The 26,041-nt window shown below is 61.2% G+C and overlaps 2 protein-coding genes and 1 long non-coding RNA gene across 4 annotated transcripts in view; 1 reads left to right on the top strand and 2 right to left on the bottom strand.

Annotated features, from left to right (window-relative positions):
• Positions 1-891, bottom strand: part of LOC105991612 — a 1,976-nt gene extending 1,085 nt beyond the window's left edge. Inside the window, exons 1-2 of one of the 2 annotated variants that reach the window (XR_001175362.1) lie at positions 867-891; positions 238-503 (exon numbers count right to left, since the gene is read on the bottom strand). This is a non-coding gene — a long non-coding RNA (uncharacterized LOC105991612). Of the gene's footprint in view, positions 1-237; positions 504-714; positions 767-866 lie in introns of those variants that run through there. The other variant, XR_001175363.1, reaches the window with a different exon arrangement.
• Positions 1-12,307, bottom strand: part of Fam65c (family with sequence similarity 65, member C) — a 25,749-nt gene extending 13,442 nt beyond the window's left edge. Inside the window, exons 1-9 of the mRNA XM_013024306.1 lie at positions 12,244-12,307; positions 9,485-9,608; positions 4,862-5,008; positions 4,679-4,757; positions 3,882-3,905; positions 3,348-3,401; positions 2,215-2,364; positions 2,042-2,105; positions 1,797-1,840 (exon numbers count right to left, since the gene is read on the bottom strand). Coding sequence (XP_012879760.1) covers positions 1,797-1,840; positions 2,042-2,105; positions 2,215-2,364; positions 3,348-3,401; positions 3,882-3,905; positions 4,679-4,757; positions 4,862-5,008; positions 9,485-9,600 — 678 coding nt within the window. The 5' untranslated portion in view covers positions 9,601-9,608; positions 12,244-12,307. The remainder of the gene's footprint in view (positions 1-1,796; positions 1,841-2,041; positions 2,106-2,214; positions 2,365-3,347; positions 3,402-3,881; positions 3,906-4,678; positions 4,758-4,861; positions 5,009-9,484; positions 9,609-12,243) is intronic.
• Positions 12,308-21,277: 8,970 nt separating this feature from the next.
• Pard6b (par-6 family cell polarity regulator beta) overlaps positions 21,278-26,041 on the top strand; it is a 60,100-nt gene continuing 55,336 nt past the window's right edge. The window contains exons 1-2 of the mRNA XM_013024305.1: positions 21,278-21,376; positions 24,249-24,355. Coding sequence (XP_012879759.1) covers positions 21,278-21,376; positions 24,249-24,355 — 206 coding nt within the window. The remainder of the gene's footprint in view (positions 21,377-24,248; positions 24,356-26,041) is intronic.

Raw genomic sequence — 26,041 nt, 5'->3', positions numbered from 1 at the left:
TCACTGCAGCTCAGTGCCCTCACTGCAGCTCAGTGTCCTCACCGCAGCTCAGTGTGCTCACTGCACCTCAGTGTCCTCACTGCAGCTCAGTGTCCTCACTGCAGCTCAGTGTCGTCACTGCACCTCTGTGTCCTCACCGCAGCTCAATGTCCTCACCGCAGCTCAGTGTCATCACTGCAGCTCAGTGTCCTCACTGCACCACAGTGTCCTCACCGCAGCTCAGTGTCCTCACTGTACCTCAGTGCCCTCACTGCAGCTCAGTGTCCTCACTGCACCTCAGTGTCCTCACTGCAGCTCAGTGCCCTCACTGCAGCTCCGTGTCCTCACTGCAGCTCAGTGTCCTCACTGCAGCTCAGTGTCCTCACTGCAGCTCAGTGTCCTCACTGCAGCTCAGTGTCCTCACTGCACCTCAGTGTCCTCACTGCAGCTCAGTGCCCTCACTGCAGCTCAGTGCCCTCACTGCACCTCAGTGTCCTCACTGCACCTCAGTGTCCTCACTGCAGCTCAGTGTCCTCCCTCACTGCACAGTGTCCTCACTGCACCTCAGTGTCCTCACTGCAGCTCAGTGTCCTCACCTGCAGCTCAGTGTCCTCACCGCAGCTCAGTGTCCTCACTGCAGCTCAGTGTCCTCACCGCAGCTCAGTGTCCTCACCGCAGCTCAGTGTCCTCACCGCAGCTCAGTGTCCTCACTGCACCACAGTGTCCTCAATGCACCACAGTGTCCTCACTGCACCTCAGTGTCCTCACCGCAGCTCAGTGTCCTCACCGCACCACAGTGTCCTCACCGCAGCTCAGTGTGCTCACCGCAGCTCAGTGTCCTCACCGCAGCTCAGTGTCCTCACTGCAGCTCAGTGTCCTCACTGCACCTCAGTGTCCTCACTGCAGCTCAGTGTCGTCACTGCAGCTCAGTGTCCTCACTGCACCACAGTGTCCTCACCGCAGCTCAGTGTCCTCACCGCAGCTCAGTGTCCTCACCGCAGCTCAGTGTCCTCACTGCAGCTCAGTGTCGTCACTGCAGCTCAGTGTCCTCACTGCAGCTCAGTGTCCTCACTGCAGCTCAGTGTCCTCACTGCACCACAGTGTCCTCACTGCAGCTCAGTGCCCTCACTGCACCTCAGTGTCCTCACTGCACCTCAGTGTCCTCACAGCAGCTCAGTGTCCTCCTCTCACTGCAGCTCAGTGTCCTCACTGCAGCTCAGTGTCATCACTGCACCTCAGTGTCCTCACTGCACCTCAGTGTCCTCACAGCAGCTCAGTGTCCTCCTCTCACTGCAGCTCAGTGTCCTCACCGCAGCTCAGTGTCATCACTGCAGCTCAGTGCCCTCACTGCACCTCAGTGCCCTCACTGCACCTCAGTGTCCTCACTGCAGCGCAGTGTCCTCACTGCAGCTCAGTGCCCTCACTGCACCTCAGTGTCCTCACTGCAGCTCAGTGTCCTCACTGCAGCTCAGTGTCCTCACTGCACCACAGTGTCCTCACTGCAGCTCAGTGTCCTCACTGCACCTCAGTGTCCTCACTGCAGCTCAGTGTCCTCACTGCAGCTCAGTGTCCTCACTGCAGCTCAGTGCCCTCACTGCAGCTCAGTGTCCTCACTGCACCTCAGTGTGCTCACTGCAGCTCAGTGCCCTCACTGCAGCTCAGTGTCCTCACTGCACCTCAGTGTCCTCACTGCACCTCAGTGTCCTCACTGCAGCTCAGTGTCCTCCCTCACTGCACCTCCACTGGGCCCTGAGTCCCAGCACCGCCTCCCTTCCCGGCTGGCTGGGATCCCCAGGCCAGCCGCCTTGCTGCCCTACCTCATACTGGTCTCCAGGACAGAGGCGCGCGTAGCCCACCAAGCCTAGAGAGAAACAGGAGTTCCTGGCCAGAGGCTCTTGGGACCCTGCCGGTGAGCCTGGCAGTCTGGAGAGTACACGCTTTCACCAGGGAGGGGGATGGACGGGAGGGTGCTCTGCACACAGCCGGATACCCATGGGCAAACAGTCACATGGGGAGCCCGCCAGCCCGCCTGAACCCTCGGCTCGCAGCGCACAGCCCTTACCTTTCATCCGGACGACAAACTCACCCAGGTGGACCTCCAGGGCCGCCTCGATGAGCCACATGTCCTGCAAAGCCCATGGGTGGTTCAGGAGCCAGCCAGCCTGGCCTGTCTGGGACCCAGGGCCCCCCCCCACCCTGGCCCCCCGGGGGGAGGGAGGTCTGGGGGGCACATACCTCCGTGCACTCCAGCAGGCTGCGGCCCAGCTCCTGCAGGCTGTCCCGGGACGCACGGCTCAGGGGGCCGCAGGAAAAGGCCCGCTGCATGTTGGAGGCGCCGTCCCGCAGGCGCTGCTGGATGCAGTAGCCCTCGTAGAGCTCGTCCACCTGTGGGCACAGGCCGTGGCACCGTCCCGCAGGGTGGCCACAGTACCCGCAGGCCGCCCCCAGCCCGGCTGCCCGGCAGCTGCCCAGGTCTCATCCCGGGCACCGTGAGCGTGCACCGCAGCGACGGGCCGCTGCCTGCCCAGGACCCAGTGCCGCCCAGTCCACAATGAACACACACGAATGTGTCACCCCCCTCCCTCAGGGCTGCTTTCCTCCCCCAGTACCAGGGCTTGAACTCAGAGCCGGACACTCTTGCTTGACTATGTTGCTGAAGCCTAGCATTCTGCCCCTTCAACCACACATCCACTTCCGTTTTTTTTGTTATTTGGAAATAACAGTCTCATGGACTTTCCTGCTCACAGTCCTCAGATCTCAGCCTCCTGAGTAGTTAGGATGACAGCCGTGAGCCACCAGTGCTTAGCTTTGTTTAATTTCTTTTAGGGGTGTGGGTTGGTTGTGGGGCTTGAACTCAGGGCCTGGGCGCTGTCCCTGAGCTCTCCGGCTCAAGGCTAATATTCTACCACTCTGAGTCACAGCACCACTTCGGGTTTTGGAGTGGTTAATTGGAGATAAAAGTCTCATGGGGACTTTTCTTTCTGGGCTGTCTTCGAACCGCGATCCTCAGATCTCAGCCTCCTGAGTTTCTAGGATGACAGGCGTGAGCCACCTGCGTGGGGAGGCTGGGTTAATTTTTAACTGGTAACACTTGCACATGCGCCTCCCAGGGAGTGCCGGCAGACAGTTGTGAAGGGACTGCAGGGCTGAGTCAACCGAACAGGCCTCTGTGTGGTGTGGGAAACACTGTGCTGTGGGCCTGCACTTCCCATCTGTGCCACAGGGGGGCGCTGGGCCTAGCTGTCCCGCGCCCACCCCTCCTCACCCTCACACCCTCCTCAGGGCTGAGCCCCTGCTGCTTTCCACCGGCCCAGGGCCTGTGACCCCCATGCCCTGTGACCCCCACACATGACCCCACAGCCGCTCACCTTGCTGATGTAGAACTCCATCTTCCGGATGTACCTCTCCACCGAGCGCGTCTGCTGCTCCCAGAAAAAGAAAAGATGCTTTTAAAAAAGCCTGGGGGCTGGGAAGGTGGCTCAGCGGTAGAGCGCTCGCCTTGCATGCCTGAGGCCCTGGGTTCGATTCCTCAGCACCACACAAGCAGAAAAATAAAAGCTGGGAGTGGCGCTGTGGCTCAAGTGGTAGAGCACTAGCCTTGAGCTGAAGAGCTGAGGGACAGCGCCCAGGCCCAGAGTTCAGGCCCCACGACCAACCAAATAAAAAAGCCTGGGCCTCTGCCAGGCTCTGGTGCCCTCTGCTGGACCCTAGCAAGGACAACTAGGCCCACCGGCCTGAGAGAGCCTCAGTTTCCCTCTCCAACATGAGAAGGAAGCCAATATTCCATGCAAAGATGGAACACAGCAGTCCAGGCAGGCAGGAGGGGGACGGCCAGCCAGGCTCCTCCCTGCCAGGCCCCGCGCATGCGCCTGCCTGACGCGCAGTGCAGGAGCTCTGCTTACCTTGTCCAGGTCGTAATAGAAAGCCTGCGGGTAGGACAGGGGAAAGGAAGAAGAGTCAGAGTCCAGATGCCCTCCCAGGCCCAAGTCTTCATCCCGGGGCACCTGAACCCAGAGGACAAGAGGCCTGTGTCCAGGACCAGGCCAGCAGCTCACGCCTGTCATCCTTGCTATTCAGGAGGCTGAGATCTGAGGATCGTGGTTCAAAGCCAGCCGGGCAGCAAAGTCCATGAGACTTTCTAGCAAAAAGCTGGAAGTGGAGGTGCGGCTTAAGTGGTGAAGCACTAGTGTTGATCAAAAAAGCTCAGGGACAGCGCCCAGGTATTGAATTTAAGCCCCCAGACTGGCACACTAAGTGACACCAGAGGGAAGGCAGTACCTGCCCGTGTGGTTAAAACATAGCAAGGGGCTGGAAGGCGGCTCAGTGGTAGAGCACTGGCTTTGCATGCACGAGGCCCTGGGTTCGATTCCTCAGCACCACATAAGCAGAAAAAGCCAGAAGTGGTGCTGAGGCTCAAGTGGTAGAGTACCTGCCTTAAGCTGAAGAGCTGAGGGACAGCGCCCAGGCCCAGAGTTCAGGCCCCATGACCGACAAAAATAAAATAAAACACAGCAGGGCCAGCATGAAGCTGGGTCCCCCTTTCCCGTGAGCCTGGAGTTCTGAGATCCTAACGCATGCCCGGTGCGGCTGGGTGGGGGCGGCCTGGCTCTGGGGTGGGGGCGGCCTGGCTCTGAGGTGGGGGGGCCTGGCTCTGGGGGGGGGCGGCCTGGCTCTGGGGGGGGGGTGGCCTGGCTCTCACCAGCCTGGAGTTCCTCTGCGTGTCCCCGTGGCAGCCGCACAGCGCGTCCAGCTCGGCCTGCTGCACACACAGGTGCTCCCTGGGGACGGCGAGAGGAAGAGGCTGGAGGCCCGGCGGGCGACCACCGCCCAGCGTGACCATCACCATGCCCCAGCCCTCCACCCACTGGGCTTCCGTGCCCACCTGAGGCCTCTCTTCAGAGCCTCGAAGATCCTTTTCACCTGCTGGGGCCGGGGATCCGGGCCGGCCGCACCCCGGCGCAGCGTGCCGTACACCTTGGAGGACCGTGTGAGCATGCGCGATCTCATGGAGTTCCGGCTGGTGGACTTCCTGTGACAAGGGACAGAGCGGCCGGGGGTCAGTGCAGGGCCTGGATGAAGCCCGCCCAGGCCCAGGCACTTCGGGAACAGTGGCCAGAGTCCCAGGGAGTTTGGGGGCGGCGTCCCCCCCCAGCACCTCTCTGCTGTGGGGTCCTGAGAAGGCTGAGCCTCTGGCGCTCAGCCTCCTGTCTATCCACGACAGGCCTGGCTCTGAAGACTAAGAGCAACAAATACCGGGATGAAAAAGGAGCGTACGGGAAGAAATGAGCAAGCAGCGTTCCTAAATGCCTCGGCAAAGCTGCACGGGAGGCCAAGTCATAGCCCTGTGGTTCATGCAGATGGCACCGCCCAACGTCCACCCCCTTCCTGTGTTAGTAGCACCTGGACTCCCCGCTGGTGCAGGGCCCCCAGTTCTGCTTGATACTCATGGGGGAGGTGAGCTGATGAACCTCCATGCTCACACCTATGCACACATTTCACACACACACACACACTCTTCAGGCATGGGCTACAACTATTTCACTCTTCCTGGCCTGGGGACCTGGAGCCCTAGCAATGCATGAGGCTGAGGCAGCAGACCGCCCAAACCCAGATCAAGGTCAGCCCAGGTGACACTTTAAGGCCCTGTCTCTGCGACCACCAGCAGCCACCAGAGACCACCAGAGATCACCAGAGATCACCAGAGATCACCAGAGACCTCCAGAGATCACCAGAGATCACCAGAGACCTCCAGAGACCACCAGAGATCACCAGAGACCTCCAGAGACCACCAGAGATCACCAGAGACCTCCAGAGATCACCAGAGATCACGAGACCACCAGAAACCATCAGAGATCACCAGAGATCACCAGAGATCACCAGAGACCTTCAGAGATCACCAGAGACCTTCAGAGATCACCAGAGATCACCAGAGACCTTCAGAGATCACCAGAGACCACCAAGACCACCAGAGATCACGAGATCACCAGAGATCACCAGAGATCACCAGAGATCACCAGAGACCTTCAGAGATCACCAGAGATCACCAAGACCACCAGAGATTACGAGACCACCAGAAACCATCAGAGATCACCAGAGACCTCCAGAGATCGCCAGAGACCACCAAGACTACCAGAAACCATCAGAGATCACCAGAGACCACCAAGACCACCAAAGATCACCAGAGACCACCAAGACCACCAGAGATCACGAGACCACCAAGACCACCAGAGACCACCAGAGACTACCGGAAACCACCAGAGATCACCAGAGACCACCAGAGACTTGGCTCTGGGCTTCCAGGACCTCTCACAAGACCCGGACCCTGGGATCACCAAGAGCCTAGGCTCCCGGGCTCTGTCCACAGCACGTGTGGTGGCCCCGCACTGGCTCAGGGGAGGCGGAGGTCAGGAGGTCCACAGAGCCTGGCCCTGGACCAGCAGGACGGAGCTCCCTGCCCGGGTCCCCGGAAGCTGCTGGAAGCCAGGCTGTGTTTCCAGCTGGGCCAGATGCTGTGCATTCCACACAGACACAGCACGCTGTTTACTGCCGCCCCGACCTGGCCGTCCACGCCCCGGCCCATCGCCGCCCAGCCCCACACTCGGCTCCCACGGACCCTCGGGGCCTCCACACACTGGGGCTGGCGTGTGCTGCTCCGGGAACCAGCAGACCCGCTGCGACCCCAGTCCCAGGACTCCTCAGGGCCTCATCTGTGAAAGGCTGAACATCCTGGAGCTGTCATTTAGTCATTCATGGACAGACATTACTGAGCACCTACTGTATACCTGCCAGCATTCTAGGGGCTACAAGCCAACCGGGGGTGAGAAGGAGCAGTGGGGTCAGCCACGGGGGGGGTGGAGGGAGGCCACGGAAGTACCACAGCGCAGGCTGCAGAGCAGACCTGGGGTCTGGCAGGCTGTGTGACCTCGGGGAAGTTACTGAGCCTCTCTGAGCCTCAGTGTGCTCATCTGTATAAAAAAGAGACCAGTGTAGGATCGGCCAGCTACTGGGGGGCAAGTCCACATCGGGGTGAGAGGTCAGGTCAGTGACCCTACACCCCCCGCCCCATCCGCCAGCCCTCACTCACCTTCCGGACCCAGCCCGCCACCAACGCGCCATCCTCAGTGCAGTGGGGCTGTACCCTGGACCAGGTGGGCAGGTGGGCAGCGATGGCCCCGGGGCCAGCGCGTGGCAGGCGGCCGGGCACACAGCGGGCCTCCCCTCTGTGGATGCGAGCACTGGGGCGCCCGGGGCCGTGTGGGTGGGGACTGGGCAGGCCGGGACGGGGCGCGGCGGCCTCCCGGGATGCCAGGAGATATGACGTGGCCTGGCCGGCACGTGCCTGCACGGAGAAGTTCTCTCCGGGGTCCTCATCCCCTCCCTCCTCCCCCATATTTCCTTCCTAATAAACTTTCCTATCGCTTTATCTTGGCTGAAGTCTTCTCAGGCCGGAAGCAAGGAAGGAGGCTGACATGAGCTGAACTTCCTGTAACTGCCCATCACTCCAGTCAGAGCTCTCTGGGGTTTCTGCTTCTGCCTTTGGTGGCTTCCCACACGAGAACATCTCCCCTCTTCCCTGAGGCCCGCAGCACCCTCCTCCCTATCTGACCAGGCCCCACACGCCAGCCACACATCTGTCCCTCGCTGCCAACCCCTGCCCCAGGACCTTTGCACCTGCTGTTCTTTCTGTTCTCCCTCGCCCCCATCTCCACCATCTGCTCTTCTGTTCCCTCAGGTCTTGGCTGACTCGAGCTCCTGCCCAGTGAAGCCACCCGGGAGTGCAGCCACCCTCCCCGCCGGCTCTAGGTCCTGCCCAGCATGCATGGTCCTGGTGGTGTTGGTTCCTTGTTCCCCACGCCAGGCCTGCCGGCTGGTGGGCGCATCCCCAGGGACATGCAAGGTGCCCAGCGTGAGGCACCGGAACCTGGGTGTAGCAGGCTGGGGCCCCTGTAGCAGCAGCGAATCTCCTGCCCATGGACTTGGTGCCTCCCAAGAGGGGACTCTTGGTGGCCACTGAGCCAGGCCTGTCCTGCGGGCTCCACGCCTTCCAGCTACTCAGGAGGCTGAGATCTGAGGATCGCTGTTCAAAGCCAGCCCGGGCAGGAAAGTCCATGAGACTCTTATCTCCAATAAACCATTAGAAAACCAGAAGTGGTGCTGTGGCTCAAGTGGTACAGCGCCAGCCTTGAGCTGAAGAGCTGAAGGACAGCACCAGGCCCAGAGTTCAAGCCCCACAACTGGGGGTGGGGGGAGCCAAGGCTCACAGTCATGAGGACGGAAGAGAACAGGACGCACACCCTGGGACCCCCGTGGAGATGTGACCCAGACGCTGCACGGTGCGCGCTTGCGCTAGATCAGCCTCGGCGCACGCTTGCGCTAGATCAGCCTCGGTGCGCCTGCGTCTCATCTGCCACAGGAGCCTGCTGTGCTGTGCCAGGCTTCTGGTGTGTGGGGTGTGTGTGTGTGTGTGTGTGTGTGTGTGTGTGTGTGTGTATGTGTGTGTTCGTCTTGAACTCAAGCCTGGGCACTATATCTGAGCTTTTCACTCAAGGCTAGCACTCAACCACTTTGACCCACAGTGCCACTTCTGCACCGGCACTTGGCTTATTTATTTATTTAACTTATTATTATTAATTTTTTGTCGGTCATGGGGCCTGAACTCTGGGCCTGGGCACTGTCCTTCAGCTCTTCAGCTCAAGATGAACGTTCTACCACTGGAGCCACAGCGCCACTTCTGGCTTTTTCTGCTTATATGGGGCTGAGGAATCAAACTCAGGGCCTCATGCATGTGAGGCAAGCACTCTACCACTGAGCCACCTTCCTAGCCCGGCTTATTTATTTTTAATGTGTGCTGATCCTAGAGCTTGAACTCGGCTTGGGATCTATCTCTGAGTTTTCTGACTCAAGGCTAGTGCTCTGCCACTTGAACCACAGCTCAGCTTCCCACTTTTTGGTAGTTAATTCAAGATGAGGGTCTCTGGGACTTTCCTGTCCAGGCTGCCTTCAAACTGTGATCCTCTGATCTCAGCCTCCTGAGTAGCTAAGATGACAGGTGAGAGCCACCAGTGCCCGCTCTGGTATATTTTATTTATTTATTATTTATTTTTGTCAGTGGTGGGGCCTGAACTCTGGGCCTGGGCGCTGTCCCTCAGCTCTTCAGCTCAAGGCTAGCACTCTACCACTTGAGCCACAGCGCCACTTCCCGCTTTTTTCTTTTTGCTTATGTGGTGCTGAGGAATCGAACCCAGGGCCTCATGCATGCGAGGCAAGCGCTCTACCACTGAGCCACCTTCCCAGCCCCCCTGGTGTGTTTTAAATGACAACTTTTCAGGTCTCTAGGAAATTATGTTTGTCATGGTGTGTGCGTATGCACACACACACACACACACACACACACACACGCGCGTGCACACATGCCCTCCTGAGCCAGTCCTAAGGTGACCGGCAGCACGGAGAACCTGAACCCTTGCCCGATGGCCCCACTCCCGCCCCAGCCCGCCACACTCACGAGCTCCTCCGATTCTGGGTGCCCCCGAAGCCGGCAAAGGAGGAGCTGCGGCTCACGGTGCCGTAGACCACCGTCCCCGAGTCCCCGGGCGACAGGAACCGCAGCCGCACCGACATGCTGGCACCTGCAAGGGAAGGAGAGGGTCAGCCTGCGGCCAGCGGGGACTGCGTCCCAGGGACCAAGGAGGGTGGGGAGGGGAGGGGCGGCGGGAGCAGCACCTGCAAAGGCCCAGAGGCCCAAAGGAGCTGTGGCTCCAGGGCCGGTCCCCAGAGGCCCAGGTGGCTATGGCTGGCGAACCCAGCTCACGGGCGGCTGGCATCACAGCACCAAGGCAGTGGGTCCCATCTCTGACCCAAACCCTGGCCATCTTTTTCCAAACCATCTCCAGATGAGAATTGCCCAGACCAGACCCACAAGCAGCAGCAGCAGCAGCAGCAGCAGCAGCAGCCTGCTGCAGCCACAACCACCTCCACAGCCACAGACCCAGCCCTCCTCTCCGGGTTTTGGGACAGCCCTGCCCTGGGGCAGCGGCCCGGTGCTGGGTGCTGCCCCCTACTGGGGCTCAGAGCCAACTGCACCTCAGCAATCTGCCACACGCCTCCCAGGGCCGCCCCCCCCCCAGGCCGTCCCCCCCCCCCCCAGCCACAGGCCCTGCACGGAGCCTAGAGAGGAGCCAGAGGAAGGACGGCAGAGTGGAGCGGGGCTCATCCCAGCCGGGCCCTGGATGGCTCTGGGCCTCCATGGTCCCCGTGGCCATCTGAGGACTCAGAAAAGCCTCCTCTGGAAGCCACGGGCGGCCAGGACACAAGGCACCGAGGCCCTGGGTGTGCGAGGACAAGCGGGAGCTGGCTGGAGCTGGCTGGAGCTGGCTGGAGCTGGCTGGGCAGCACGGAAGGCGGGGGGGGGGGGGGGGGGGGGGGGGGGAGGGGAGGCGTGGGTTACCCCACTAATGAGCTGGGTCTGTGTGTGGGCCCCCCATATCAGCTCCCTCGAGGTCACTCAGCCTCCAGCAGGAGCTGCAGACGACCTCACTCCACAGATGGGGAAACCGAGGCTTGAAGAGGCACCGGGGTCCGCCCAGGCCCCTGGGGAGGCCGCGGAGCGGGCGTGGGGCCGGTGCACCCGACGCCAGCCTCAGCACTGCCTTCTCTGCCTGGCATCGGCCCTGGCAGCCGCCCGGCTCAGCAGAGCCCAGCCTCAGGGTTTTAGAACCTGGAGGAGCCGGGCTGGAGGGGGTGGGAGGGGCAGGGTGGGGCTGGGGTGGGGTGGGAGGGGTTGGGGGACTGGGAGGGTCCCAGTCCCAGGAAGGGGCTGGGGGGGTGAGAGGGGGTAGTGGTGGGGGAAAGAGGGAACAGGAGGGAGGGGGAGGGAATCGGAGGGGCCTGGAGGGCGTGGGAAGGGGTGGGAGGGAGCCTGAGGGTTTGAGGGGCTGGGTGGGGTGGGGGCAGGAGGGAGTGGGAGGGGGGGGGTGGAGGCGGGAGGGAGCAGGAGGAGGCTGAAGGGAGTGGGAAGGGGTAGGGGTGGGAGGGAGCCTGAGGGGACAGGAGGGGGAGGGAGGAAGCAGGAGAGGGCTGGGGTGGGGATTGGGGGGCAGGAGAGGGCTGGGGGTTGGGGGTGGGGAGCAAGAGGGGGCTGGAGGGATTGGGGTGGGGGTGGCAGGAGGGGGGCTGGGTGGCGCTGTCCAGGCTAGGTCCAGGGCAGCCGTTGAGTTGGCCACCCTACTGTCCCCTGGGGTCCCCACCTCCCCTGGGGTCCTGGCCCCTCTGAGGCTGCTGGGAGAGGACAGAGGAGCCAGAGGTGGCTGCCAGCATCCCCCCCCCCCGTTCCTGCCCAGACATGGACATCTGCGGGCGCCGAGGAGCCACAGCGCTGGGAGCCAGGGCTGCGCCAGACCCAGGCCCGCTGGAAGGATCGCAGCCAGATGGGGGAAGAAGCCTCTCCACTGGGTTTGGGGGAAGTGGCCACAGGCACATGCAAATGAGGGGGCGTGGCCGAGCCTGCCAAGGGGAGGGCGGGATGAGGGATGGGGTCCCCTGCTCCCCCCACCCAAGCCAGGCTGTGTCTGTGCCTGCTCCCCACACCACACAACACCCCATCCCCAGATAAAGAAACAGAGGCTAAGCCGCACAGAGCTCACGCTGGTCATCCCAGCTACTCAGGAGGCTGAAGATCACGGTTCAAAGCCAGCCCAGGCAGGAAAGTCTGTGAGACTCCTATCTCCAATAAACCACCAGAAAACCGGAAATGGTGCTGTGGCTCAAGTGGTAGAGCGCTCGCCTTGAGCTGAAGAGCTGAGGGACAGCGCCCGGACTCAGAGTTCAAGCCCCACGACCAACACACACACACACACACACACACACACACACACACACACACACGCCGCGGCAGAGGCCAAGGTGGCTCCCCCAAGGTCACTGAGACGCCAGAGCTGGGGCTCGAGCCCAGGCACCCTGGGCTGTACCCACCTGTCCCCAGGCGTTCTGGGCACCCACCCAGGAGCAGGGGCCCAAGACTGCAGCAGGCTTGCGGGGGGGACCCATGAAGCTGGACGCAGGGCACCAGGTCCCTGGGGGCCGCGCTGGCAGCCCTGTCCCCAGGAGCCGGCTGGCCCGGGGCCAGACCCCAAGGGGTCAGCAGAGGGCCCGCGTGTCCCTGTGACCTGAGGGCTTCTTGTGAGGACAGCAGCTGGGCAGGGGACCCTCGGTGGTGCCCAGGGCGCTGGGGGCAGAGCAGGACAGGGCTTCCCGGGGTTCACAAACCTGCGGGGAAGCAGGATGCCGCTCCGTGCCCGGCTCCCCGGCGGCCGCCTGGCTCTGGCCTCGGCTCCCGCCCCGCAATCTGGGCTGCCGCGGCCGCCGCCCACAGGGAACCTGCAATTTCCCCTCGCGTGGAGGGATCGGCTAAATTTAGCACGTAGGCTGCGGGCGCAGCCGCCCGAGCCCCTCGGTCAGCGCCGGCCACGGCCTCGGGCGCTCACCCCAGCCGCCAAAATAACTGCTGCGGTTGAGGAAGAAAGGAAACGGCAAAATAGCCCAGGCGGACACGGGAGTGCTTAGAAGAGAAACAGGCGTCCCTGGCAGAAGGTTCTAGAACCAGCCTGTCTGTACCTGAGGGGGACTGAAGGGAAGAAGTCTGCATTTTACCAGCAGCTGGATGGGGCATGCTGCCCTCCCCCTCCCCCTTTGCCCCTCCACCCAACCTCCGCTGCCCTCCCCGCTGCTGGGGTCCCCTGTGGGCCCTGCTGAAGCCCCTGCCCTGCCCACAGCCTTCAGGGCCCTGCCCTTGGACCTGGCCTCCAGCCCAGAAACTCCTCTCCAGGGCTGGCTGTCTCCACCCTGCCCACCATTTGCCACCATGGGATGAGCAGGTGAATGAATGATGTGGGCTGAGCGGGGAATGAATGATGTGGGCTGAGGGGGGATGAATGCTGGGGTGTCTCTCCCGTGTGGCTCCTCCCTCCTGCCGCTCACAGCCCAGGGCAGGGGCGGGGGCAGTGAGGTCCCTGTGGGAGAGGCCAGGCCCCGGCCCAGCAGGTGACTTCAGCCCCTGGGGAGGCGGCTTGCCCTGCCACAAACTGAAGAGGGCAGAGGAGGAGGGGCGTGGTGGCGCACCCTGTAATCCCAGCTGCCCCAGGATGACCGGCTGAAACCAGCCCCAGGCAAACGGGAAGACCCAACTGAAAATCAACATAAAACCAAGAGGACTGGAGCACCTGCCTGGCAAGCATGAGGCCCTGAGTTCAAACCCCAGTACCGCGGGTTGAAGTCTACAAACTCAGCCCCTGTCCGGGGAACGCTGCCCGGCAGCCACGGGGCGGAGGAGACTCGGGAGTTTCCCCACGCTGTGCTGCACCAGCCCTGGCATGTGCATCCTCGGCTGAGACGGGAGGACAGGAGGACATACCCTGCCCGCGGCCTGCCCAGCACTGTCCCCAGACAGCATCGTGGGCCCCAGGACACTGCACACAAGCTGGGAAGGTGGGCGCTAGGAATGCAACCCGTCTGCCAGGGCGTGGGTGCCAGCAGGACATACAGACATGCGTGCCAGCAGGACATACAGATGTGCGTGCCAGCAGGACATACAGACATGCGTGCCAGCAGGACATACAGATGTGCGTGCCAGCAGGACATACAGACGTGTGCCAGCAGGACGTGTGTGCCACAGACTCCAGCAGGTCAGCCCCCCAGGCCTCGGGCCTGCCGCACGTGGCGGCTGCATCCGGAAGCGCTCTGGCCCCGAGGTAAACAGTTTACTGGAGAGAGAAGCCGGCCGCAGTTTTCCCTTTCCTCCCGGTCCGGTATGTATACAGAGACTGCTCCGGAGCCCTGGCCCCGTCGGTGGGGGCCGCAGGGATCCCTTCCCGTCCCATCCCCAGGACTGGATCACCCGGCTGGCGGTGATCGCATGTCCTAAGGAGAGCACAACTCCTTCCCAAGGACTCTGTATAGAGAACCTTCTGGAACCCAAAGGGTCAGCTGCAACGCGCTCCAGCCCCGCTTCCCATTGCTACTGGGAGACCCCTGCTGGCCGCTCGCAGTACGGCAGCCCTGCTCTACTGGCCCAGCCAAGAGTGGGCTCCCTTCTCCACCTGGGCCAGGCCCGGGGGACTGTGCTTCCCAAGTACCCCGAAATAAAGAGCGGGGCTGGGAGGCAGGCCTGGCGTCCCCAGCGTGGGGCAGGCATTCTGGGCAGACACTGGGACGTGCCTGCCACCAGCTTTCATCCCCCGAGCACCGCAGATGGGTTTGCAGGGCCGAGGTTCCCCACACCGTTCTTATGAATCAAAGTGCGCTGGAGCAGGTGGCTCCCAGAAAGACAGAGATAAGAACTGGATCCTAGGCTCATGTTAAAGGGGTCACAGTGGCAGCTCCAAGCACACCCTGCCCGGCAGGGCCTGCACCCCGCAGGCCACCACGCCGCCCACTGGGCTCTGATCCTAAGCCTGACTGTCTTTCTTGCTTCGTGAGGTAGACACAAAAACCAGGCCCGGTGGTGATTCCTGTAGTCACGGCTCCCCACTTGCGCGGCGGGCTTTTAGGGAAGGGCTCCCTGGGGCCATGCAGGCTGGAGGCCAACGGCTCCCCTTCCAAGCATGGTAATGAGGCCAGAGGTCTCTAACAGAGAGGCAGGGGCTGCCGTGGACGCCGAGAGCCTTGGACACGGAGTGGAGCCTCTGGGCCCCTAGCCCCAGCCGGCTGACAGCCAGACACAGGCTGAGCCGAGCTCTGCTCCAGTCACCAGGAAATGGGGATAGAGAGCCACAAACCTCTCACCCCCACAGCCTCCGCACCCAGGCCTCCCACCCACAGCCTCCACACCCCAACCCCTTGCCCACCAGCCTTCCACACCACCACCCGGTCCTCGGCCGGCGCTGCTCTGAGCCGGGTGGCCTGTGAGCAGCTGGTGCTTGTTTCCCACTGTCCTGGGCTGGAAGGTCAGAGTCTGGTCAGCACAGTCAGCTGGGGGAAGGCCCGCATGCTCCAGGGCGCATGCGTGAGACCGAGTGACAGAGAGTCCTTCAGGTGGCCTCCGCCCTCCCTCAAACCGGGTCGCCACCCAGAGGCCCCAGCCAGACATCCTCCACCCCCCACACAGGGGTCCTGGGCCGCAGATGAACTTTGGGCCGATACCCGCAGCTCTAGCCCGGTGCTCTACCACTGGAGCCACAGCTCCCCTCCCAGTGTCTTTGGTGGTTTATTGGAGAAAAGAATCTCATGGACTTTCCAGGTTGGGCTCCCTTTGAAGCATGATCCTCAGCTCCTGAGTAGCTGGGATTACAGGCCTGAGCACCAGCGCCCAGCTCCAACCCTAAGGCTTTCCTGCGGATTTTCTCCACCAGGCATTGCCGAACCTGTGGTGGGGAAGGCTGGCTTCTCCGTTCCCGGTGCTGAACCTGTGGTGGGGAAGGCTGGCTTCTCCGTTCCCGGTGCTTTTCCGTGTAATGAAGTGGTGGAGATTATTAGACAAAGATCACCAAATGTCTTGGGGGACCCAGACAGTTTGGGGAAAGCAACCCTCAGGCACAAGCTCCTTGTCTTGCTCTGGGCCCAGGCCCCGGGCCCCCAGCCAAGTGTGGAGAAACAGCCACACACACACACACACACACACACACACACACACACACACACACGCCCACGCTCCCCAGCAACCCTAAGTGCATAAAGATGGGCAGCTGACGCCGCCGCGCCGAGCGGGTCTGGATTGAATTGGGGGTTTTAAGCTCTTCTACAGGAAAAATATTTACTTCCCTGAACTTCGCTCTTTGGAAAGCGGCGCCCATGAGCCGTCTGCAGGGATCCAGCAGTGTTTTGGCTACTGCTGGCTTTGTCTCTCCGATCTGTGTGAGTGTGCGTGTGCATGCACGCGCACACAGCCATATTCCCATTAGAGAGCAATCAGCCAAAGACACCGCCAGACACCCTGCCTGCCAGCCACGGAGAAAGCAGACCAGCACTATCTTTGTGGCACAACCACAAAACCTGCGTGTTCATCTCCAGAGATGCCATTGCTGCTTGCCTTTCTTTCCTCCCTAATGCATTGCTTTTTGCCTGTCTCTTACAGACAAAATAAGAAAGTAAAAAACAATCAGGGCCAGCCATCCAGGAGCCCGAAATCCCAGGACTCCAGAATTTGAGGCAAGAGATTCACAAGCTGGAGGTCAGCTTGGGCTACATATTGAAAAGTAAAAGAAGGAGGAGGAAGAGGAGGAGAGAGAGAGAGAGAGAGAGAGAGAGAGAGAAAGATCTTGCCAAGTGCAATGGCACACACCTGTAAACCTCTCTGCTCAGGAGGCAGAGATTGGGAGGATCGAAGTTTGAGGCCAGCAGGCAAAAACACAATTGAGATCTCAGCTCAATCAGAAAGCTGGACGTGGTCACATGCCTGTGGTCCCAGCTATGTAGAACTGTTAAGAAATACCAAAGCCGGGCGCTGGTGGCTCATGCCTGTCATCCTAGCTACTCAGGAGGCCGAGATCTGAGGATCGCGGTTCAAAGCCAGCTCAAGCAGGAACACCCATGAAACTCTCATCTCCAATGAACCACCAGAAAACTGGACGTGGAGCTGTGGCTCAAGTGGTAGAGCACTCACTTTGAGCTGAAGAGCTGAGGGACAGCGCCCAGGCCCAGAGTTCAAGCCCCACAACTGACAAAAAAAAAAAATAGCTAGAAAGAAAGAAGTACCAAAGGGTGAGGCTGGCCCCAGGCAAAAACATGAGACTTTTCAGGGGGAAAAAAGGCAAGAAAGGGCTGGGGACATGGCTCAAGTGGTAGAGCACCTGCCTACTGAACATAAGGTCCTGAGTTCAAACCCCAGTACCATCCCCACCCAAATTTTTTTTTTTTTTTTTTTTTTGTTGTTCGTGGGGCCTGAACTCTGGGCCTGGGCGCTGTCCTTCAGCCCTTCAGCTCAAGGCTAGCGCTCTACCACTTGAGCCACAGCGCCACTTCTGGCTTTTTCTGCTTATGTGGTGCTTAGGAATCGAACTCAGGGCCTGGAGCATGCAAGGCAAACGCTCTACCACTGAGCCACCTTCCCAGCCCCCCCCCCACCCAAATCTTAATGGTGAGGACCTCTCCATTTGGTGGATGTTATTACTACAGCCCTCTCCCCCCTCCTTGGAAGATAATAAGCTGGAGCTCAGAGAGGTCAAACTCTTGAGAGAGTCACACCGCGCGGGCCGAGTGGGCTTTCGACGGTGGGCTGTGAAGTTCTGTGGCCCTGGTTCAAGGTGGCAGGAGGGCGAAGCAGCGTGCGGTGCCAAGTGGAACCCTCGCCCTGCAGGCCCAGAGGTCAGCTCTAAATTTATCCTCTGACCTTCTTGTTCTAATTTTGGCCAAACAAGTTCTTCCAGCCCGGTGGATGACACAGGTGAGCACAGTGTTTATCCAACGAGTTTCCTGGTATGCGCCACGCAAGAAGGCGGGGTTCACCGCCCGGGCCACTGCTGGCAGGTCTGAGCTCCCCGCTGACGCTGGACACACGGCTGTCCACCGATTTCTCAGCCAGTGATGACAGCCGCTTCCTGGACCCCAAGTCTGAAATGAGTGACCCGGAAACACACCCTCTCAAAGATGATCCAGAACCAGACGTGCAGTTGTCCCCAAATTAGACACAGAACAAGCTTCTTTGGGTGGTCTCCAGGCCCAGGGGAAATGACAGGGCTGCCGGGGACTGGCTGCCGGGGACTGGCTGCCGGGGACTGGCTGGCTGGGCCACACATCCCCCGGCGCCAGGCCCCTGGGCAGGTGACCCGCAGGCCTGGCCAGCGGTGACCGAGCCACCAGCCCAGCAGAGGAGGGACTTCCCCCCGTCAGGAATGCAGATTGCAAGGGGGGGGGGAGGTTCACTTGGCGGGTATGCTAGAACTGGAAGGCTCAACATCTGGGGTCTGAGTGGCCATTCTAGGGGTCCACGGATATGTGTAGAAGAAGCTAAGTCCTTCACTGGGACTCTGGATCCCAAGAAGAGTCAATTAGCTGGATCAACCTTTACCTGACACCCACCCTGCCTTTAGTTACATGAACGGAATCTTCCTTCCAGTGAACTACAGTGGGTTTTCTGGGTTTAAATTTTCTTTAATAGCAAAAAAAGAACCAAAAAAGTCAGGATAGCTCTACAGCATCCCTTTCCAAGCTGAACTTGTTGGAATAGATGTCTGAGCCACAGGACCCAAAGCTCGGGAGAGCTGAGGTCCGAAGCAGTGTCCCTGCACCTCCCCAGAGACAAGTTCCTCCTTTCTGGAAAGAGCAGGGGGTGGGTGGGGCCTGTGCCCAGCCAGCACCTCAGTCAGGGTCACCGGTAGAGCTCCTGGCTGACTTAGACAAAGGTCAAGGCCCAAGGGCAGGCCAGGAGCCTGGGGGGGGGGACATTCAGTGGGTCGGGGACATGGCTTCTGTTTCTCTGAGGCTCAGGAAGCTCACCTGTGGTCAGTCAACAGGATGAACCGTCCTCCCAGGACAGGCTGGGGAAACTGAGTCTCGCTGGGGGGAAAGGCCTCAGGAAGTGGAGGTGCTGGGCTTGGGGCCCAGTGTGGCGCCATCCCCACATCCCTCCCCTGGAGCTCTGCTGGCGGGGCTCTGCGTGGGGGGCTGTCTGCCCCGCCTCTCCTGCTCCAGATGGCTCTGTCATCAGTGATGCGCGTGCATTTGCCGCTCAGTTCCCTCGGAGGCTCTGGAGGCTGAGCGCGTGCGCAGAGGAGGGCAGGCCGCAGCCTGTCCCAGCCCCGCGCAGCTGCTCTGGTCATCAGATGAGGCCAGAGGCCCCACAGAGGAAAGAGGGGGAGACAGAGTCATGCATGCCTTCCGGGGTGTGGGGCGCAGCTCAGGGGGGAAGCCCAGGTCTATCACACACGAGACCCCGGGGTGCAATCCAGCACCCAAAAAACAAAGCAAAGTCCGGCCCGGTGGCTCACACCTGTCCTGCTAGCTACTCAGGAGGCTGAGATCTGAGGATTGCAGTTCAAAGCCAGCCCAGGCAGAAAGTCCATGAGACTCTTTTTTTTTCTTTCTGATTATGGGGCCTGAACTCTGGGCCTGGGCACTGTTCCTCAGCTCTTCAGCTCAAGGCTAGCACTCTACCACTTGAGCCACAGCACCACTTCCGGCTTTTTTTCTTTTTTCTTATGTGGGGCTGAGGAATGGAACCCAGGGCCTCAGGCATGCAAGGCAAGCGCTCTACCACTGAGCCACCTTCCCAGCCCACCATGAGACTCTGATCTCCAATAAACCACCAAAAACCTGGATGTGGTGCCGTGGTTCAAGTGGTAGAGCGCTGGCCTTGAGCTGAAGAGCTGAGGGACAGCACCCAGGCTGTGAATTCAAGGCCAGGAACAGCCTCCTAAAATAAAAGCATGCGGGGGGGGGGGCTACTGGGGTTACCCTGAGTGCACAGTGGGAATCTGGTGACCTGCTGTCTGCCCACTGCTCTGAGGCTCCACCACTGCTGCTGAGGCGCGTGAGATGGAGGAGGCCAAGCCCAGAGCCTGGAAGCTTCCCCGCCGCCCTGCGGGGTCCCAGGGTCTGGCAGGAAGCGGCCGTTCATCCGAGGTTCTTCACCCTGCCCCATCACAGCGTGCACGGGCGACGGCCAGACAGGCTGCCATCTGGTTCCTGCTGGGGCGGGGCCAGGGGGCCGAAAGGGGGCCGAGAGGGGGCGGCCAGCCTGGCTCCTGCTGGGCATGCGATGCGGCGGCGCGCCCGCTCCACGCCTCACTGAAGTCAGCCACGCAAGCCACACACGACCCACCCTCCACCCTTCCTGTAGTGCCCAGCGGCCAACACTGCAAGACGGGGGTCCCCCTGCCCCCTACGCCAACTCCATCGTGGTGTGCCCAGCCCTGCCCATCCATCCCCTGACTGAGCACCAACCACACACGCACGGCGCTGAAAGATTTGCAGTTAACACCAATGATGAGCCAGCAACTGGACCAGGATCAGAGCACATGCCTGTAATCCCTGCAACAAAGGGCAGGAGGATCCTGAGTCCTGAGGCCAGCTGAGGCTTCATAAACAGACCTTGTCTCGAAGAGAAAGAAAGAAAGAAAGAGAGAGGGGGGGAAGGGAGGGAGGGAGGGAGGGAGGGAGGGAAGAAAGTCTGGGAAGGTGGCTCAGTGGTAGAGCGTTTGCCTTGCATGCATGAGGCCCTGGGTTCGATTCCTCAGCACCACATAAGCAGAAAAAGCCGGAAGTGGCGCTGTGGCTCAAGTGGTAGAGCGCTAGCCTTGAGCTGAAGAGCTGGGGAACAGCGCCCAGGCCCAGAGTTCAAGTCCCAGGACCGACAAAAAACCCAATTCGCCACCACCTGTTGAGGATGTTGCTGAATCTCAGGAAAGCAGGGCTCCCGTTTTCCTTGTTCGGTTCTGCTAGCGTCCAGGTCTGCACGCAGGTCCCCACGTGTGGCCTGCTCTACCAGCCCAGGTGTTACGGCTTCTTTTGGAGCTGGGATATCTCAGGGACTTTACTGCCCCAGCTGGCCTCAAACCTCAGCCCTCAGCTCTCAGCCTCCTGAGAGCTAGGACTGCAGGCGTGAGCGGCCTAGTGGCCCCGCCCCCTTTAAGTGTCCTGGTGTGGAGAGCTGTCCGCCTAGTCCCATGTTTCTACCGCTACGGAGGGGAGGTGACCAACCCCCACGGGGCCCGCCCCCCAGCCGCCCACCTCCGACACCGGGGGACGAAGGGGAGCTTCACGCCGCAGGCCATCCCTCTGCCAGGCCAGGGATCCCATCCGCCCGGGCCAGGGCGGCCGCGGGGCTCGGGGCCCCGCACCTGAGGGCTGCTCGGCGCAGCCTCGTTTGTGAAGATTGGAGCCGTCCCACGGGCAGGGCTGCGGGGACTGGGTTCCCCGGTGGATGAATGAAAACCAACAGCCGCTGCGGAGCCTGAAGGGCAAGGCTAGGACTCACTTAATCCCTGCATCCCCGTGGTGGCCTAGAAACCACGCCCATCCCTTACACACAAGGAAACTGAGGCCTAGGGACAAAGGCTCTGGTAGCAGAAGCCCCCGTGGCCTCCATCTAGAGCACAGGGGCAGCCAGAGGCAGGCCACCGCTCCTGGCTCTGCAGGAGGCAGGGCGAGGAAAGCCAGCCCCAGGGCCTTTGCATCACCGCATCCCCGTGTTGTGTTGGGGTGATGGGGGCAGGGCGGCACTCCTTTCTCCCTAGGCTGAGCTGGTGGGAAGAATGTGTCACTGTCGAGAAGGACAGTTCCGGGCACCACACCTGGGAAATGGGGACCCCAAGGGCAGTCTGTGCCGTTCACAGCTCAACCGGGCAGACACTGACGGTCGCAGAGGTCGATGGCCGACTGGACATTCGCCCCCGTGGACACCGGGCTTCCTGTTGCCCCGCACCAGTCCTCTCCTAGGCTCCACTGGCGCCGGGTAGGGGCTGCCAAGGTTTGTCCACGCTGGCTGGGTCCTGTGGATGCGGACCCCCGCCCTTCCTCGGCTCCAGGGAGGTTTTCCCCAGGCAGCCCACCCCAGGGACACATCCAGGGGGGGAACCCGGAGAGAGGCTTAGCCTGGGGCTCACGCCTGTCATCCTGGCTACTCAGGAGGCAGAGATCTGAGGATCGCCGATCAAAGCCAGCCTGGGCAGGAAAGTCCGTGAGACGTTTCTATCCCATTAACCACCAAAAACCCAGAAGTGGAGCTGTGGTTCAAAGGGTAGTGTGCCGGGCTTGAGTGGAAAAGCTAAGGGACTGTGCCCAAGTCCTGGGTTCAAGCCCCAGGACTGGGAGGGAGACAGAGAGAGAGGAGGCCCGGCCTCCCCCCACCGCCCGTCAGCTCCTCCGCTGCCCAGATGAGCACAGGGCGGAACTGGGCGCCAGGAACGTTTTCCTCTCCTGCTCCACCAGCCACGGACTCTGGGCTCCGAGGGGAGCCACAGATAGACAACTGTGGGAACTTCCCTGGCGCTGGAGGAGGAATCACACAGCAAGACCCAGACAGGTGGAGAGACAGGCAGCCGCCGTTCCCGGGACGCGGCCGTGGACACCACACAGTGGACACGGGCATGGTGCACATCTCCACTTCTGCTCGGGCACAGGGGCATTCGGCCACCTGTCCAGTTAAAGTGAGGGCAGGAAGTGCAGGGACGGAGGCCCAAGGCCCTGAGTGCAGCTGCTCCGGGGGTCCGAGCTCCCTTGGTGGGTGTGTAGCACATCGTATCCAGGTAAAGGATGTGTATTTTACAAATAAGACCATTTATGTAGCCTGGCCTGGTGGTACATGGCTGTAATCGCAACACTCTAGAGGCTGAGGTCTGAGGATCTCAAGTTCGAGACCAGCCTAGGCTACACAGCAAGGTCATGTCTTAAATACATAAGAGTTGTGTGCTGATAGCAGAGGCCTACAATCCTAACTGCTTAGGAGGCTGAGGACTGGAGGATCATGGTTTGAGGCTAACCCCAGGCAGAAAAGTCCTCAAGACTCCATCTCCAAAATAACCAACCAAAAGCTGTGCTAGAGACATGGATCAAGTGGTTCAGTGCTAGTCCAGAGCACACTAATAATAATAATAATAATAGTAATAACATTGCACTGACCTTTTGCTGGTAGGCTTCCTACATCAGCTCCTTGCACAGAATATTTTTGGGGACTTTTGGCCCAGCACCTGCCTGTGTGGCCACCCCATGGTGGCTCAGGTGAAGGGATGTTGGCCGGGGTCCCTTAGGGAGTAAGGGGAGGGCACGCGGGCTCCACCTTCACTCCAGCTGAGGACAGCGACAATTCACCTCAGGCAGGAACGCCTCCTGGGATTTTACATTTGCTCCTCGCCAGGAACTCTTCCTTGCTCCCTTTCTCAAATCAATGAAACGATCCACCCTTGTCCAAATAGCGCAGCCCAACAACCTCCATCCTGTGAGTGCCCACCCCCCGGGCAGCCAAGGGCACTGAGGCAGGTGGCAGCAGACTGGGCTGTGCGGTGTATCCCGCCCCCCCCCAAGCCCAGCAAGCTCTCAGTGGGGCTCAGAGGTGGAGCTCAGCCTTCCAAGTCTCCGGCCCCCAGCCCCTCCGGGGATTTCCACTGCTCTGGCATGGAGCTCAGATGCTGTCTGCGGGGGGTGGGGGGGGGGAGACAGGGCAGACCAGTGTGTGGGTGCACGGGTGCACGTGAGACACCCCAGGAGCTCCTGAGAAAGAACTGGGCCCTGTGTGCTCGTGGTGTCCCCAAAGCATACATCCAGGTCAGGCTCCTCCCACGGAGCCGAGGTGTGGGACCCCCGTGCTTCACTGTCCCCCTCCTCCTGACACGGGTGACCTGCCACCACCAGCGGCAGCCTCAGCCCCAAGCCCACCTGCACCCCAGCACCCCAGCACCCCCACCAGCCTGAAGAATTCCTGGGCACTGCCCACCCCTCTAGTTTTGAGCGGAAGTTCTCTTCAACCAGAGTCATCAAACCCCAGAGTTACAAAGTTGTCTTAAACATGAGAGGAAACTGAGGCAGGAAGGAGGGAAAACGCGGGCCGGAACTGGGCTAGGCCTTCCCCACCCAGGGCCGCTGAGCAGGGGCTTTGGGACCACACAGGGGCTGGGGTGGAGGGGGGGGCTGGGGTGGAGGGGGGTGGACTGGGGGGGTGGAGGGGGACGGGGGTGGACGGGGGGGGGGGCAGGGGTGTTCTGAGCCAATCCCGGAAGAGAAGGGAGGCCTGGGTCTCTCTGGAGCTGCTGAGGGCGGAACTTTCCACGGGAAGTGACAGAGGGCCACATCTGGCAGCCGCCCTCCACATCTGGCTGCGGGGCTGCCCCCTCTGGGTGGGGGCCTGGCTCCTCGGCCCCCCCCCGCCCCCTCTGGGAGGGGGCCTGGCTCCTCCGCCCCCCGCCCCCTCTGGGAGGGGGCCTGGCTCCTCGGCCCCCCGCCCCCTCTGGGAGGGGGCCTGGCTCCTCGCCCCCCCCTGCCCCCTCTGGGCGGGGCCTGGCTCCTCGCCCCCCCTGCCCCCTCTGGGTGGGGGCCTGGCTCCTCGCCCCCCCGCCCCCTCTGGGCGGGGCCTGGCTCCTCGCCCCCCCTGCCCCCTCTGGGAGGGGGCCTGGCTCCTCGCCCCCCCCCTGCCCTGCAGCGGCTGCCCAGGGTGTCCTGGGTGGGGTGGCCCCCACGTCACCCACACCAGGCGTGGGGACAGCGCGGTGCGTGTCTCACAGTTGGGTTTCGTCCAGTGAGGCTGAGCAGGCCAGGAATGATTTGAAACAACAACACAACACAAGCTGGGAACAAAGCCTGTTGGGGACTGTGCCCCCCCCCCCCCCCCCGCCTCGTGATCACACCAGCCTGACGGGCAGCTGCTGCCCCTGCCCACTCCTGCCCGCCACCCGCGCCCCGTCCACCGCACCTTCACCCTGGAGCAACCCCAGGGCCAGGAGCACAGAACAGACTGGTGGGTGGCCGGTGAGTTCCGTGACAAAGCCCAGGCCACAGCGGCCACCGGCTTCCCTGAGCTGGGCTTCAAAAACACCCAGCAGAGCCACAGAGGAGCCTGCCAGCCCAGCCACTCAGGAGGTAGAGCTCTGAGGATCGAGGTTCAAAGCCAGCCCGGGCAAGAAAGTTCGTGAGACTCTTCTCTCCAATGAACCACCAGGAAACCAGAAGTGGTGCAGTGGCTCAAGTGGTAGAGCGCTCGCCTTGAGCTGAAGAGCTGAGGGACAGCGCCCAGGCCCAGAGTTCAAGCCCCACGACCGACAAAAATAAAAAATAAAAACAGAAACAAGCAAACAAAAACAACAAAAACCAAACACCCAACACCATGTCTGCCTGCACAGAGCAGATACACAGTGCAGGCTAAAGTCACCTGGAATGCCAGGCACCAGTGGCACACACCTGCAATCCTGACTTCGCAGAAGGCTGAGACCTGAAGATCATGGCTTGAACACAAAAGCTTACAGGCTCACACTCCAAGTAACCACCAAAACACCAGAAACGGAGCCAGGGTGCATGCGGTAGAGAGCCGGCCTTCGGAGAAAAAGCAAGCAAGAGCACGAAGCCCTGAGTTCAATTCCCAGTACAGGTGTGTCACACACACACACACACACACCACCTAGTTAAGTTGGGCCTGGTAAATCCCGGCACTCAGGAGACGTCCCAGGCCAGCCCCAGCTGTGAAGTGAGACCCTGTCTCAAAAAGAAAAACAACAACAACAAAATCCCCTATCTCAGCAGTTTGTTCCAAGAGGGATACACAGAAACTCAGAGAGGGAGACGAGCTGGCTAGGACACACAGCAAGAGTGTGCCACGCCACCTGGCCGCGCCGGCTGGGAGCTCCCAGTGGGACGTGCAGAGGGACAGACCATTGTGCACACACGGACCCACATGGTGCACATGTGTGTGCACACGTAATGCACATGAGCACACACAGTGCCCACACACACACAAGATGCATGACGCACACCTGGCAATGCACACCAGCACACACACGGTGCACACCCGGCGATGCACACCAGCACTCACGGTGCACACACGGCGATGCACACCAGCACACAGTGCACAACAGTGATGCACACAGCACTCACACGGTGCACACCCGGCAATGCACACTAGCACACACACTGTGCACACACGGCGATGCACACCAGCACTCACGGTGCACACACGGCGATGCACACCAGCACACACACGGTGCACACCCGGCGATGCACACCAGCACACACATGGTGCACACCCGGCGATGCACACCAGCACACACATGGTGCACACCCGGCGATGCACACCAGCACACACTGTGTACACACGGCGATGCACACCAGCACACACACTGTGCACACACGGCGGTGCACACCAGCACACACTGTGTACACACGGCGATGCACACCAGCACACACACTGTGCACACACGGTGATGCACACCAGCACACACACTGTGCACACCCGGCGATGCACACCAGCACACACACCGTGCACACACGGCAATGCACACCAGCACACACACGGTGCACACACGGCAATGCACACTAGCACACACACCGTGCACACACGGCAATGCACACCAGCACACACACGGTGCACACACGGCAATGCACACTAGCACACACACGGTGCACACACGGCGGTGCACACCAGCACACACAC

The sequence above is a fragment of the Dipodomys ordii genome, unplaced genomic scaffold (genome assembly GCF_000151885.1).
Source record: "Dipodomys ordii isolate 6190 unplaced genomic scaffold, Dord_2.0 Scaffold75, whole genome shotgun sequence".
Classification (NCBI taxonomy): Eukaryota; Metazoa; Chordata; class Mammalia; order Rodentia; family Heteromyidae; genus Dipodomys; species Dipodomys ordii.
Note: the sequence above shows the minus strand (reverse complement) of the source record. Positions and strands in the feature narration are given on the sequence as shown.